This window comes from Aquarana catesbeiana, linkage group LG03 (assembly GCF_042186555.1).
Source record: "Aquarana catesbeiana isolate 2022-GZ linkage group LG03, ASM4218655v1, whole genome shotgun sequence".
NCBI lineage: Eukaryota > Metazoa > Chordata > Amphibia > Anura > Ranidae > Aquarana > Aquarana catesbeiana.
This window is the reverse complement of record NC_133326.1, coordinates 471,953,936-471,969,238: the sequence shown is the minus strand read 5'-3', so window position 1 is coordinate 471,969,238 and position 15,303 is coordinate 471,953,936. Positions and strand designations below refer to the sequence as shown.

Sequence of the window (15,303 nt, the reverse complement as noted above, 5' to 3'; positions counted from 1 at the left end):
TACATGTAGCGCTGCTTATTTGAACACAACAAATATATTTGTTGCCATTCTAATAATCTTCTGTAAGGCCCCTTTCACACGAGGCGGACTCCGTTTCTACGGAGCCCGCCTCGGTCCGCCGGCTCAGCGGGAGATCAATCTGTTGATCTCCGCTGAGCCGGCGGATGACAGGTCCCTCTCTGCTCACTGAGCGGGGAGGGGCTTGTCAGGCGCCGCTGCCACCTATGGAGGGATCAGATGAAAACGGACAGCATTTCCGTTTTTATCAGATCTCACCCGATCCGATCCGCCAGCGATGGACCTGGACGTAGGGCCATCCGTCTGCTTTTAGCGGATCTGACGGGGTCGGATGTCAGCGGACATGTCTCCGCTGACATCTGACGCTCCATAGGCTAACATGGAGCGCCCGTTCAGGTCCGCCGTCAAAACTGACAGGCGGACCTGAACGGTCCGACCGCGCGAAAGGGGGCTAATATGTAAAGATTTCATAACTGTTTTGGAAACTTAACATTTTCATATCAACCATATATGAATTGATAAATAAAGATTAAACTATTAAAATGCTGTGTAGTGGAACTATCCTACATGCTGTTTAAAACTATGAAGCTACAGTCAGGTAAGGCTCAAAAACTGATAAGTGAATAAAACCTGAAACTTGTCAGGCAAAAAAAAAAAAAATACATAAAGAGGTTGATTTACTAAAACTGGAGAGTGAAAAACCTGGTGCAGCTGTGCAATCAGCTTATAACTTGTTCAATTAAGCTTTGACAAAAAAAAAATGGATGCTTTTTGGTTTCTATTCAGAGCTGCGCCAGATTTTGCACTTCGATTTTAGTAAATCAACCCCATAGTATATCTAATTAAAAAAACTTTCACTTTCATTTGGAATAAAGTTGTAAAGGGTTAATACCTCTGTCAGGTTTTTATTGCTTATAGGAAAACATTTATAACACAGCAGAAAACCCCTATTCTGGACTAAAAAATATCAAATTAATTGCACCTCGCTTTGCTCTCAGGAAATAAATATAAAAACATGTATAAAAAACAAATCCCTTATCCAAATATCAAACACTTACTACTGCTGCTCTATATATCAAAACATACAGATAGTGAAAAACAAGAGGTGTAATAAACCACTACTCTCAATTTTTCAAGCAGCGCTGTGCTATATACAGTGGATACATAAAATAATGTGAAAAACATAAAACAAAGTGTCCAAAAAGTCTGCATACAACTGAAAGTCTTTGATGTGCAATATACAGTATAACTGAAAATCCTCTGAAGTGCTACAAAAATCCCCCTGAAGTCCCACAAAAGACCAAACATCCTCTGAAGTAAATCCAGTGATTACCACGTGTTCTATGAGACACAGCTTAGGTGTAAACCTTAGGTATACACTCACCTGACAAAAATTGCCTCTCATTTACATGATTGGCATATAACGTTCAATATCACTCCAGAGGAGATATCGATGCATCATTTCTCCAGAGGTTAGGGAAAATTGCTCTCCTTGTCTGGAACCTGCTTTCCAAGAAGTGAGTGGATTCATGGAACTGTAACACAGCATTTCCAAGACAATTCTTCCTAACCCCCGGAGAAACGATGCATCGATTTTCGAAATGGCCTAAAAGACTATGAAAACAGGTTTATTTTTGTTTTTTTGAGGGCCTTTTTGGAGGACACCTGAAGCTTTATATAATATTGCTCCATCATTTTAAGTGCTGGTTCACACTGATGCGGTGCAAGAAACCTCACGGGATTCAAACAAGAATCACACTGCATTCCTGTTCAAATCACATGCGATTCTTTGCGATTTGAGCCCATTCATTTTATATGGCTCAAATCTTACCGCACCCACACGAAAAAGGTGCATGCATCTATTTTGGCTGCACAAGAATCAAATCGCATGTACGTTCACATCCATGTGATCTGATTCAGCCAATCACACTGCATTTTGTGACCTGTTTTTGGGGGTCTTTAACTTAACATTGACACCTGCAATGGTTCTCACGAACAGATTGTAATTGTGATGTGGTGCAGGAAACGCACGGGAATTGCTGTGAATACCACACCGCATCAGTGTGAATCAACTTAAGGTTTTTTTTTTAATTGCTGCCTGTGTCTTCATTAGGGAGATTTGCCCTCTCTGGAGGATATTAGTTATGAGGAAAGGTTGTGAGCACTGAACTTATTCTCTCAGGAGAAGAGACGCTTGAGAGGGGATATGATTTCAATCTACAAATACCGTACTGGTGACCCCATAATAGGCATAAAACTTTTTCGCAGAAGGGGGTTTAACAAGTCTCATAAAAATTAGGAGAAAAGAGGTTTAACCTTAAACTACGTAAAGGGTTCTTTACTGTAAGAGCGGCAAGGATGTGGAATTCCCTTCCAAAGGCGGTGGTCTCAGCGGGGAGCATCGATAGTTTCAAAAAACTGTTAGATAAGCACCTGAATGACCGCAACATACAGGGATATACAATGTAATACTGAAATATAATCACACACATAGGTTGGACTTGATGGACTTGTGTTTGTTTTCAACCTCACCTACTATGTAACTATGTAACTATGTAAATGTCCAATTGTCCATCTTTATCAGGACTCAAAGTGACACAAAGTCAACATTTTTGAGATGCCACCAGAACAGGAATAAGGTTGGGTTTCCCCGCATCCAATTCGCATGATAGGAGAGCGTGACTGGCTCTTAATGGAGCCGGTTCACACATCTCCGGGGTGGCCATGGAGCGCACTGCAGAAGGGTCCTGTGCGTCTTTGGCTCCGTTTCAGGTCCGAATTCAGGTAAAAATTCTGACCTAATTCAGACCTGAAATGGTGAACAGGGACGCACCAGACCCCTGCTGCGAGCCACTCCGCATATAGTGTGAACTTAATGAGATTGTAAAGTCTTGTTTAAAAAAAAAATAACAAAGATGTCTATACTTACCTACTCTGTATATGATTTGCACAGAGCAGCCTGAATCCTCCTTTTCTCTGGTCCCTCTTTGGGTCTCCTGGTCCCTCCCTTCTGTTCAGTGCCCCCACAGCAAACAGCTTGCTATAGGGGCACCCGAGCCGAGTCACAGCTTCCTGTGTCCATTCAGGCATGGAGCCCCGACCTGGCCCGGCCCCCTTTCTCCCCTGGTTGGGATAGCTGACTTTGATTGACAGCAGCGGGAGCCAATGTTGCCACTGCTGTGTCTCAGCCAGTCAGGAGGAGCGTCTCGGACGGCCAAGGCACACATGGACATCGCTGGAGAGAGAAAGGGCTCAGGTAAGTATTAGGGGGTGCTAAGGAGGCTGCTGCAGAAGGTTTCTTAGCTTAACAAATAGACTGCACTAAGATTAAAAAACTTTCTGCTTTTACAACCCTTTTAAGGGAAAATCTTCTAATGGTAACACTTGTAACAGTGACAGGGGATTTCCCACACTTTAGGGAGATTTCCACTCACTTCCTGTTGTGTCTATAGGCCAGGGGGGTGAAGGTAAATCTCTCCAATGGAACATAAGAGGCTAAAAAAAAAAGACCCTGTTCTAACTTTTTACAAAATTATATTTTTTGAATAAAGTAGGAAATAAATGATTCTTTGGGTTTTTGCATCACAAAATGTTATCATTTAATTGTTTTCTGTCACAAGAAAACAATATTTATATGGTCACCATTAGGAACAAATGTTTTAAATGTAAACATTTTTTTGTGATAAATAAAAATAACACAGTTCTTAAATGCTCATTAGTATGATTTTCTAACACTTGGGCAAGCAACTTTGTCAAAACAAGTAACTTTGAACCTCTTGGAACACTCTTATATTCTTCCAAAAGCTTCTTATCTTAAGATTACAATACCAGTTGGTTCATAGTTTAAGCAAACAAAGTCAAGTTAAAATGAAAACAATTGCCATAAACTCCATGTTTTTATGTCAACTGAACTTTATGGCTTGGTATGTGCTAGGTTTGTTTACGATAAATATGCCCTGATTTTCTAGTAAACCAAAGACATTAAAAAAGTGTTGTGTATACAGTGTATGCTATATGTTTAGTGGAAATACATATGCGTTGAATTAGGCAAGAGGGCACAACTAGAACTATTCAATATTTTCTGTATTTTGCTGTTCATGTTTATAAATAATAGGTTCAATAAATATGAAGCCCATTAGGCTTTTCCAGATCTCTTCTTCAAACATGGGGATAAGGCTAGGGAGGAGTGATCACAAGAAAAGGTTAGGGAAAGTGGATCACAGGAGAAGGTTAGGAGGAGTGAGTCTCAAGAGGATCCAGGTGGGTGGGTCACATGGGGGAAGTGGGTCACAACGGAAGGTTAGGGATAAATAGTCACACAACAAGGTTAGTGGGGGTAGGTCACAGACAAGCTTAGGGAGATTGGGTTACAGACAAGGGTTGGGTTTAGTCAATCACAGCATAAGCTTGAGGTTAGTGGATCACAGGACAAGGTTAGAGGCAGTGGGATACAAGACAAGGTTAGAAAAAGTGGTTTATAGGGCATAGCTTCCTAAGGAGAAACCTAAAAAAAATTCAGAACAGGCTGCTGATGTTTTTATTTTAATGGTATTATTTACCATTAGACCCCTTTCACACCAAGGGCATTTTGCAGGCGATATAGCTTTAAAAATAGCGCCTGTATTCCGCCCTCAAACAGCTGCAGCATTGTCTCCAGTGTGAAAGCCTGAGGGCTTTCACACCGGAGCACTGCGCTGGCAGGACGGGAAAAAAAGTCCTGCCAGCAGCTTCTTTGGAGCGGTGAAGGAGCGGTGTGTTTACTGCTCCTCCACCGCTGCTCCCCATTGAAATTAATGGGGCAGCGCTGGGATACCGCCGGCAAAATGCTGCTATTGCGGCGCATTGCGGGCGGTTTTAACCCTTTCTCGGCCGCTAGCGGCCGAAATGCGCCGCTAATCCGATGGCCCGGTGTGAAAGGGCTCTTATTGTACTATTATATACACTTTACATCATGCAATTATTTATACATAAACAAACACATTTTTTACAAAGTGTGTAGAAACCTAGGCTGAAATAGTTAACTGCAATAAAATAATTACTTTTTGAACAAAATATGCAATCTTTCTTTCCGTTTGTGCCCTTGTGCTAGGACCTGGTATGTGCTACATGAAAAGGAGTAGTTTACACTAAATTGCTGATGCTGCCACCAGCCTCCCTAGTTATACCAGGCTCACAGGGCTGAACTGAGCTTCCTAGAGTGGACCTTTTAGTGACTTTACAAGTCTGCATGAATAAACTGCTGACATGTCTCAATATACAGCAACATAATTAACATTCAAACAAACTAACTAAGGGCTCATGCACACAGGATGTTTTTACAGCTGCTGTTAGGGCCGTCTGACGTCTAAACGCCCCTCCATGTTAGCCTATGTGTCCATGCACTGTCAGAGACCTTTGTAGGCATAAGCATTTAGGGGCAGTAGAAAAAAAAACAACAACAGCCTGTGCTTCCAGGAGCAGTAAAAACAAGCTGTAAAAACAAACAAAAAAACCCCCCCAAAATGCCCCTAAATGCTGCTAAACACTGTAACAAAGCTGCTATCCGCATTTAGCTGCGTTTGGCGTTTTCACATTATAGGGAGGGTCTTTACTAAAAAAAAAATGCTAACGCCAAAAACGTGAAAAAAAGCCCATAAACGTTATTCAAAAACACGGCTAATAGCGCGTTTTTAAGGCTGCTGTTCCTGGCAGCAGCGCTGGCATTTTTTAAACATCCTGTGTGCATGAGGCCTAACTTGTGTCAATAAAAAGCAGCTGTCCTGGAGCTCCTGTCAAGTGTCTTTAAGATTATGTCATCAGCTGCAGTTAGGATGAAATATTTCCTCATTATCCCTTCTTCTAGTGACCAGACAGCATCAATGTAAGTTTGACAAGGGGTAAGAGGCTGCAGAAAGGGCTGATCTTTTTCAAAGTGGAACTTTAGTCAGAAAAATAAGTCCCGCTAGATCACTTCAGGTTGGCCTCTTTTGTAAAACATTAAAAATAAGTGCCTATATTGTCTAAAGTCTAGTAATGCCTTGTCTCACCCTGCTCTACACATGCTCAGTTGCTCGTTGTTCTTGGCACTGTGCCTAAAATCAGAGCCACTTGAGGCTGACCAGCTGACAGCTTTAAGGTTTACTGTTGCTGAAAGGGGCAATAATGCAACAGGATGACACAAACTGTGTAGAGGGAACACAGATTAGGGAGGGAGAAAAGAAAATCAGGATAGGTGAAAGTACAAACTCTGCTGCCAGGGAAACACAAAAGAGTTAAACTTACATAGATCTTATCCTGTCACACTAATTCTCTCTCCTTTCTCCCTCAGCAGCAGCAGCCTATGAGCCTGAGAACTGTAATGATTTTGCAGCTTTCCTCTCTATCTGAGCCAAAACATACAATCAAGGTTGGAAATGTACATATTTTAATTGCAGAAAGTGACATAAAGCTTTTGAGACTTAGCCTCGGTTCACACCAGAGGCGGCACTACTTGCAGGTCGCCTCACCGAGGCGACCTGCACACGACTGCCCGGGCGACTTGCAAAACGACTTCTGTATAGAAGTCTATGCAAGTCGCCCCAAGTCGCCCCCGAAGTCGTACAGGAATCTTTTTCTAAGTCGGAGCGACTTGCGTCGCTCCCCTTAGAACGGTTCCATTGTACTGAACGGGACGCTACAAGTCGTCCCAGTGTGAACCGAGGCTAAGGAGAGAGGAAGAGCTTCCAACAAGGAAGTGACTGCTCCGGGCTTCACCATAATGGCGGCCTCCAGGAAGAAGAACCAGGAGCAATGCTGGAGGAGATTTACAGCACACACTAATTTTGGTGGCATAATTATTAATGTGAAATGTATGTTCTTTTCTTAACCACTTCGCGCCCGCGCTATAGCCGATAGACGGCTGCAGCGCGGACGCTACCTGCCGGGTGGCCGTCCCTGGACGTCCAGCTGTTTACTTCCGCAATGCGCGCTCCCGTGGGCGTGCATCGCGGAAGTTCTGTGCTGGCCGTGTCCCTCGGACACAGCCAGTCACAGATCGCCGTAAACGGCCAATGACAGCGGCCGTTTACAGTGCGATCGGCGGTGCCAATGAGAGAGGATCTCATATGTAAACATATGAGATCATCTCTCATCGCCGGCTCTCCTCCTCACACAGAGACAGCGTGTGAGGAGGGAGAGCGAACCGCTGCAGCGGTGAGTGCAAAAAAAAAAAAAAAAAGTAATAAAAGTCGTCAGTGTCATCTGTCATCCCTCCCCACTGTCATCTGTCCCCACTGTCATCCCTCCCCACTGTCCTCTGTCCCCACTGTCATCCCTCCCCACTGTCCTCTGTCGCTAGTGCCATCCCTCCCCACTGCCATCCCTCCCCACTGCCATCCGTCCCCACTGCCATCCCTCCCCAGTGCCATCCGTCCCCACTGCCATCCCTCCCCAGTGCCATCCGTCCCCAGTGCCATCCGTCATCAGTGCCACATATTAGTGCCATCTGTCATCAGTGCCACATATCAGTGGCATCTGTCATCAGTGCCACGTATTAGTGCCATCTGTCATGAGTGCCACGTATTAGTGCCATCTGTCATCAGTGCCACGTATTAGTGCCATCTGTCATCAGTGCCACGTGTCATTAGTGCCACATATTAGTGCCATCTGTCATCAGTGTCATGTGTCATTAGTGCCACATATTAGTGCCATCTGTCATCACTGCCACGTGTCATCAGTGCCATGTATTAATGCCATCTGTCAGTGCCACGTATTAGTGCCAAATTTCATCAATGCCACATATTAGTGCCATCTGTCATCAGTGTCATTAGTGCCACATATTAGTGCCATCTGTCATTAATGCCATGTCAGTGTCATCAGTGCCATGTATCAGTGCCATCTGTCATCAGTGTCACGTGTCATTGTCCTGGTGCTCCAGGGCCTTCAAAAGTGTAATAGTTAGTCAACAAGTTATATGTGTAATTTATGCTCCTAGAACACCTGATGGTGCTCCCTGCATGTTGGGCCTCTGTATGTGGCCAGGCTGTGAAAAAGTCCCACACATGTGGTATCGTAATACTCAGGAGGATTAGCAGAATGTATTTTGGGGCGTTATTTGTGGTATACACATGCCATGTGAGAGAAATAACCTATTACAATGACAATTTTGTGGGGGAAAAAAACAAAAAAAAAATCTTCATTTTGCAAAGAATTGTGGGAAAAAATGACAACATCAAAAACCTCACCATGCCCCTTACTAAATATCTTGGAATGTCTACTTTCAAAAAAGGGGTCATTTGGGGGGGTATTTGTACTTTCCTGGCTTGTTCGGGTCGCAAGAAATGAGAGGCCGTCAGTACTTCAGGTGTGATCAATTTTTTATGATTTGCACCATAGCTTGTAGACTCTCTAACTTTCACAAAGACCAAATAATATCCACTAATTTGGGTTAATTTTACCAAAGATATGTAGCAGTATAAATTGTGGCCAAAATTTATGAAGAAAAATTAATAATTTTCAAAATGTTATCACAGAAACTAAGAAAAATGCATTTTTTTTTCAAAATTTTCGGTCTTTTTTTATTTATAGCGCAAAAAATAAAAAACCCAGAGGTGATCAAATACCACCAAATGAAAGCTCTATTTGTATGAAAAAAAGAACAAAAAATTCATTTGGGTACAGTATTACATGACTGAGTAATTGTCATTCAAAGTGTGAGAGCACCGAAAGCTGAAAATTGGTCTGGGCAGGAGGGGGGTTTAAGTGCCCAGTAGGCAAGTGGTTAAAGCGGGGGTCCACCTATCTATCGTTTTTTTTTTTTTTTTAGTTCATTCACAAACTTTTCTTCTCAGCATTACATACTCACATATTGTGTGTAATATGTCCGCCTGTGTCAGATTTCGTCGGAAAGAATAACTTATATTATACACTGCAGGCGGTTTCCATCTTCATTGTGGGCATTTGAAGCCCACAAGCATTTATTTCCTGGATGTGGTGAATGCTGTGCTCCCAGCATTCACCGCTCGTTCCCGCACATGCTCAGTGGCATCCTGGGAAGCCTGAGACTAGCTCCCAGGAGTCTGGGAGAGGCTAGAAACACGCCTACTCCCACGGGAGGAGAACCAGGAAGTGCAAAGAAGAATAGAAAAATAAAAGGTAATTACGGCGATTACATTTTTTTTAAACGGCATGTCAGCATCTAGGCAAGGAAGAGAATACATACAGATATTGTTCAAAATTTGGGTGGAACCCCGCTTTAAGGAACATTAATTGTTATCAAACTGTTATGGGTACAATTTTGCTTTAACACAGCTAAAAAATTCACAGGCACCTGAAGCTACATGATCTCTGAGCCAGCATTGCAATCCTGGATGTAGAAGGTCACCAAGGAAGTGACCTGAACATGGCGCTGTCCTGGAGAGTAGGACTGTGATTGTGAAAAAAAAAAAATGTGCTTTAAGTGCCACCTGTTACAGCAACCTATGCTCTATATGCTACCGTTTGCCTGTTAGGACAATCTGTAGGACATGGGGTGGGTCATGGAAAATTTTAACAAGGTAGATACAATATTATGACTATTATGTTATATTCAGTGAAAGTTCCATTTTAAGCCAAACAGCAAAGATTGCTTTGTTTATTATAATGAATTTTTTTTGGTATTGAGAAGGATTTAAGATCTCTCCAACAGTGACAGATAGTAATAAAAAAGTCAAAATAACAAAAAAGAGGACTGATGAGAGGTTAGTACAGCAGTGCAGGGAGGGTTCTCTCGGTGGTGCAGAACGCAGTGTCCTCCATTCACCGCCAGCAGGTCACCTGTACACACCCAGCACTGTCCTCCCTGCGCTGCTCTACCTCTTATCAGTCATCTGTGACCGGGGAAGACCTCTGAAGATTATTGAAACCAGACACTTGAGGTTGTTTTTCTGGTCGTGATAGGAATAAGTTGTGATGATGAAACGTCGGGACGTTGGCTGTACAGGAACCAGTTGTTAACGCTTGACGCTATACCGAAAGTGACGTTCCGAGGAGCATGATCTCTCATTGGGGAGGTTCAGTTTTAACCCCTTTAAGGGTTGATGCTGTTTTGCCGAGTATGAGCGTGCAAAGCATCGCTATTTGGTGAGTGCATACCCAAAGTGGAGTGGAAACATTGATTGCACGCGGTGTGGTGAAAGCTTTGAAGACTTCACATCAGGATAATTTTATCTTCCGTTTGAGACATTCTGGTCTCATTTATGAACTGTTTAATCATGGACCTGATTAAAATAATCTCTTTCATTTGTTCACCAATGTAACAGTTTTCAATCACTATCACCTGTCACTGGGTTTATTGATTTATAAAGTTTATTAAGTCAGCACTACTATTTACTTTAACTTATATTGTAAATATTTTTTTATAGATTTAATAGTTTAATAGCATTTAAAATAACAACTGTAAATTATTTTTCCATAAACATAAAATATTTGTCTTTAGTTAAGTATATTTAATATAGTTTATTGAGTAAATACAGTTAATCACAAGTGTTGTACCACTGTTATGCCCCGTACACACAGTCGGATTTTCCAATGGAAAATGTCCGATCGGAGTGTGTTGTCGGAAATTCCGACCGTGTGTGGGCTCCATCGGACATTTTCCATTGGATTTTCCGACACACAAATTTTGAGAGCAGGATATAAAATTTTCCGACAACAAAATCCGTTGTTGGAAATTCCGATCGTGTGTACACAAATCCGACAGACAAAGTGCCACACATGCTCAGAATAAATAAAGAGATGAAAGCTATTGGCCACTGCCCCGTTTATAGTCCCGACGTATGTGTCTTACGTCACCGCGTTTAGAACGATCGGATTTTCCAACTTTGTGTGACCGTGTGTATGCAAGACAAGTTTGAGCCAACATCCGTCGGAAAAAATCCTAGGATTTTGTTGTCAGAATGTCCAAACAAAGTCCGACCGTGTGTACGGGGCATAACTGTTTCTTTATGCTGATATATTTTTCTGAGGAGGTAGGCTATGGCAATTTATATCACCAGGAAGTCTGGTCTCTTGTGCAATGCTAAACTAAAGGAGATAATGGATGCACTAAGAGTGCTGGTTTTATGACAGTCTAGTAACTATATAAGTCTAATGCCGCAAACACAAGAGCGGAATTTCCATCAGAAAAAACTTGGATGGTTTTTCCGACAGAATTCCACTCATGCTTGCCTTGCATACACGTGGTCACACGAAAGTTCTCTGAACGTTCGACTGTCAAGAACGCGGTGACGTACAACACTATGAGGAGCCGAGAAAATTAAGTTCAATGCTTCTGAGCATGCGTCGAATTGTTTCCGAGCATGCGTGATTTTTTGCGCTTGCGAATTGCATACAGACGAACGTATTTTCGGATAGGAACTTTTTCCGACCGAAAAATAGAGAACCTGCTTGCAATCTTTAGCTGGCTGGAATTCTGCCAGCAAAAGTCTGATGGAGCATACACACGGTTGCAATTTCTGACCAAAAGCTCTCATTGGACTTTTGCTGCGGAATTTCTGATTGTGTGTACGGGGCATTATGATCATAACTGTTTCCAATCTCTGCTGAATGAAACTGCCTGCTATTATGAAGAGAAACATTTTCTTGTAACTATTCTTTTACAGCATCAATACAAAATTAGTAGAGACCTCCTCTGATTTGCCAACACTGTAGGGTCAATACAGACTTTATAACAAATATATGTGTACCATTGTCTTAAAGAATGTAGACTAATTAAACATCATAGTTTGAACATACCTGCAAAATAAGACTTTCATCAGCTATAGTATCTCTTATGTTTTCATTACCAATTCCTGAATCATCCGCATCAATTAGTCTATCTACAGGAACAACCGGAACACACTGCTGAGATTTTAGGTAAGCAAATTCCTTGTCCATTGAGTCCAGAGTTGGACAAACATTGTATGTGTAGGGCAGCTGCAATGTTCCATTGTTAAACTGAGAAATAAATCTGGGATCTACAGTATGATATAATTGTGTATTCACAGGGCCAAAGGAAGGCAACGATTTGGGCTCTCTGCATTTGGAGACCACAGCGACTATCACAGTCAATACAAACAGAAAAGTAATCAATGACAAGGCAATCACCAGGTACATTTGTAAGTTCGACTGAGAGTCCAGTTTGCTTGGCTGTTTGTTCATTTCGGGTATTATCTGCTGAAAATTATCAGCAATCACCAGGTTTAGAGTCGCAGAAGCAGACAAGGGTGGGTAGCCATTGTCTTTTACAATGACCACAACTTTATGTTTTAAAGAATCTCTATCATGAAAAACATTTGATGTTTTGATCTCCCCGGTGCACTGATCAATAGTAAAAAGTGATGGCTCAGAAGCTTGCAAAAAATAAGACAACCAGGCATTGTGTCCAGAATCCGCATCCACTGCGACCACTTTAGATACTAAATAACCTTGTTCAGATGACCAAGGCACCATCTCAAAGACAGGACCATCACTGTCTCTTGGTGGGTATAGGATGACTGGTGGGTTATCATTCTGGTCTACCACATGAATGTTTAGAGTTGTGCTGCTGTTCAGCGATGGAAAACCATTGTCTTTAGCAATAATCTGAATGTTGAATTCTTTGTGTTGCTCATAATCAAATGATTTTTGCGCATAAATGACTCCGGTCACTGGATTTATAGATGCATGCAAGGATATCGGATCTTTGTCGTTATTTACTATAAAGTAAGTCAGTTTTGCATTTTCTTCACTGTCAATATCGTTAGCTTGAACATGGAATATGGAAGCTCCTGGTAAATTATTTTCTGGTACAAATGCTGTGTAAGTCAACTTCTCAAAAACAGGTGCATTATCATTAACATCCGCCAAGTCCAAATAGATGACTTTTACAGAAGTCAAAAGAGGAGAACCCTTGTCAGATGCTTGAATGGTGATGTTATAGGATGATAATTTTTCTCTGTCCAGAGAATCTTTGGTAACAATTTTATAGAAGTCACTTGCTGATGACACTAATTGAAATGGAATATCCCCAATGATTTCACACTGAACTTCTCCATTATCTCCCGAGTCTTTGTCACGGACTGCAATCAGTGCCACCACAGTTCCAGGTAATGTGTCTTCAGGAATAGGAGAAGACAGGGAGGTGAGGGTTATCTCAGGAACATTGTCATTTTGATCCAATATCTCTATTAAAACTTTTGCATGGGCAGCCAGGCCCCCTCCATCCATGGCTTGTACAGATATTTCATAGTGTTTTTTCATTTCATAATCTAAATGTCCCTTTGTTCTAATGTCTCCATTCTTGTGATTAATTGTAAACATCTGGAGAATGTTATTTGCCAGGGTACTGAATGAATATGTAATCTGTGCATTTACTCCTTCATCCTCATCAGTTGCTCTGACCTGCAGAACTGTAGAATTTAAAGGTATATTTTCCTTAATGCTTATTTTATATACTTCTTGGGTAAATATAGGTGTATTATCATTATAATCAGTGATGGTAATCCTAATCAGCACAGTGCCCATCTGTACAGGATTTCCTCCATCGAAAGCTGATAGAATTAGTTCATGGTAATTTTGTGTCTCTCGGTCTAAAGCCTTTTCTAGAACTAGCTCAGGAAATATACTGCCATCAGAGCTGATCCTTTCTCTTAAGGCAAAGTGCTCATTTGGACTCAGCTTGTAGCTTCTCAGTGTATTAATTCCTATATCCAAATCCTCAGCTTTCTGCAAAACAAACTTTGCTCCTGGTAAAGCATATTCACTTAATTCTAATCTAATTGTTTCATAGAGAAATCTTGGTGGATTGTCATTTATATCTTGAATTTCAATCCGAACATTAAACACATTTAAAGGATTCTCAGCCACAGCATCAAAGGTCAGGACACAATCAGCTGCAGCCCCACACAGTGTATCTCTGTCTATCCTCTCTGCAATAAAAAGGTCTCCATTCTCCAGATTGATACTGAAATATTTTTCAGAAACATCAGACACAATACGGAGTTTTCTTGCTGTGATATCCTTCACATTCATTCCAAGATCTTTCACTAAATCACCAACAACTGAACCTTTCCTCATTTCTTCTACAATGGAATAATGAATCTGAGCAGAGACTGAATGACACAACCAGGAAAATAATGAAATCACTACTTGCCATCTGATTTCCAGGGGTGATTGTGGTTGATGCATTTTCAAGACAGCCCTTCCTTTTGCTGTTGGGAATATATAAGAGGAACTCCTTGTAGAATATATAATCCTTAATTGAATTCAAATGGCAGAATATCTTCTTCTTTATTAGACCTGAAGCACTCCCATCTCATGCAGAAATGCTCTATATCTACTCTTGCAGTTGTACTGCCTGTCTCATAGAGGCATGCATCTCTCACATCCTTCCCTTATTGGTTGAATAGCGGCGCTCTGAGGTGTAATTGGGGAACTACAACATTTTAGAGTTACTTTCTTAAATACAAACTAAGATTTAGGCACCTGTCACATGAGAGTCATCAGTTCCCTAATTAAAACTAATTTAAAAAAAAAAACTCTGTCTTTAATATGATTTTCTAATACTTTTGAAAAAAAAAAAAAACACAAAACAAAACAAGTGACTTTGTACCTTATGAAACACACTTATATTATTTTAAAAGCTTTTTGGCCTATGATTGAGATAATGGTTGGTTCAAAGTTCAAGCAAATTAAGTCAGTTTTACCATCTCCCGCCCGCGCTATAGCTGTAAGACGGCTACAGCATGGGCCTTAGTTGCTGGGAGGGCATCCATGTACGTCCTCCTGAGAATGTGCCACCTGCGTGCCCCCTGCGGGGCACGTGCGGCGCGCTCTGTGATCAATGAGGTAATGAGACTTGGCTGATCACAGATCAGAGTAAGGGGCCAATCCCAGCCCCTTACCACGTGATCAGCTGTCAGCCAATGACAGCTGATCACGTGATGTAAACAGAAGATCGTAATCGGCTTTTTTTTATCCGCGTGAGGAGAAAAAAAAAGTAGATTACCGGCTTCTGTCAGAGGGACATCGGTCCCATACACAGAGAGCCACTGCTGCTATGCAGTGCCCACCAGTGCCACCTGACATTGCCCACCAGTGCCACCTACCAGTGCATATCAGTGCTGCCTATCAGTTCCCACCAGTGCTACCTACCAGTGCCCCTCAGTGCTGCCAATCAGTGCCTCATCATCAGTAACACCTATCAGTGCCCATCAGTGCCAGCTATCAGTGCCGCCCATCAGTGCCACCCAGCAGTGCCACGTATGAGTGCATATCAGTCCCACCTATCAAGGCCCACCAGTCCCACCTCATCAGTGCCCGCCAGTGCCA

The 15,303-nt window shown here is 42.0% G+C and overlaps 1 protein-coding gene across 40 annotated transcripts in view; it reads right to left on the bottom strand.

Annotated features, from left to right (window-relative positions):
• The window catches only part of LOC141132486 (protocadherin gamma-A4-like), a 489,967-nt gene that overhangs the window by 42,845 nt on the left and 431,819 nt on the right, over window positions 1-15,303 (bottom strand). Inside the window, exon 1 of one of the 40 annotated variants that reach the window (XM_073620925.1) lies at window positions 11,749-14,354. The exons of the other annotated variants lie outside the window; for them this stretch is intronic. Coding sequence (XP_073477026.1) covers window positions 11,749-14,160 — 2,412 coding nt within the window. The 5' untranslated portion in view covers window positions 14,161-14,354. Of the gene's footprint in view, window positions 1-11,748; window positions 14,355-15,303 lie in introns of those variants that run through there. 40 annotated transcript variants of the gene reach the window in all.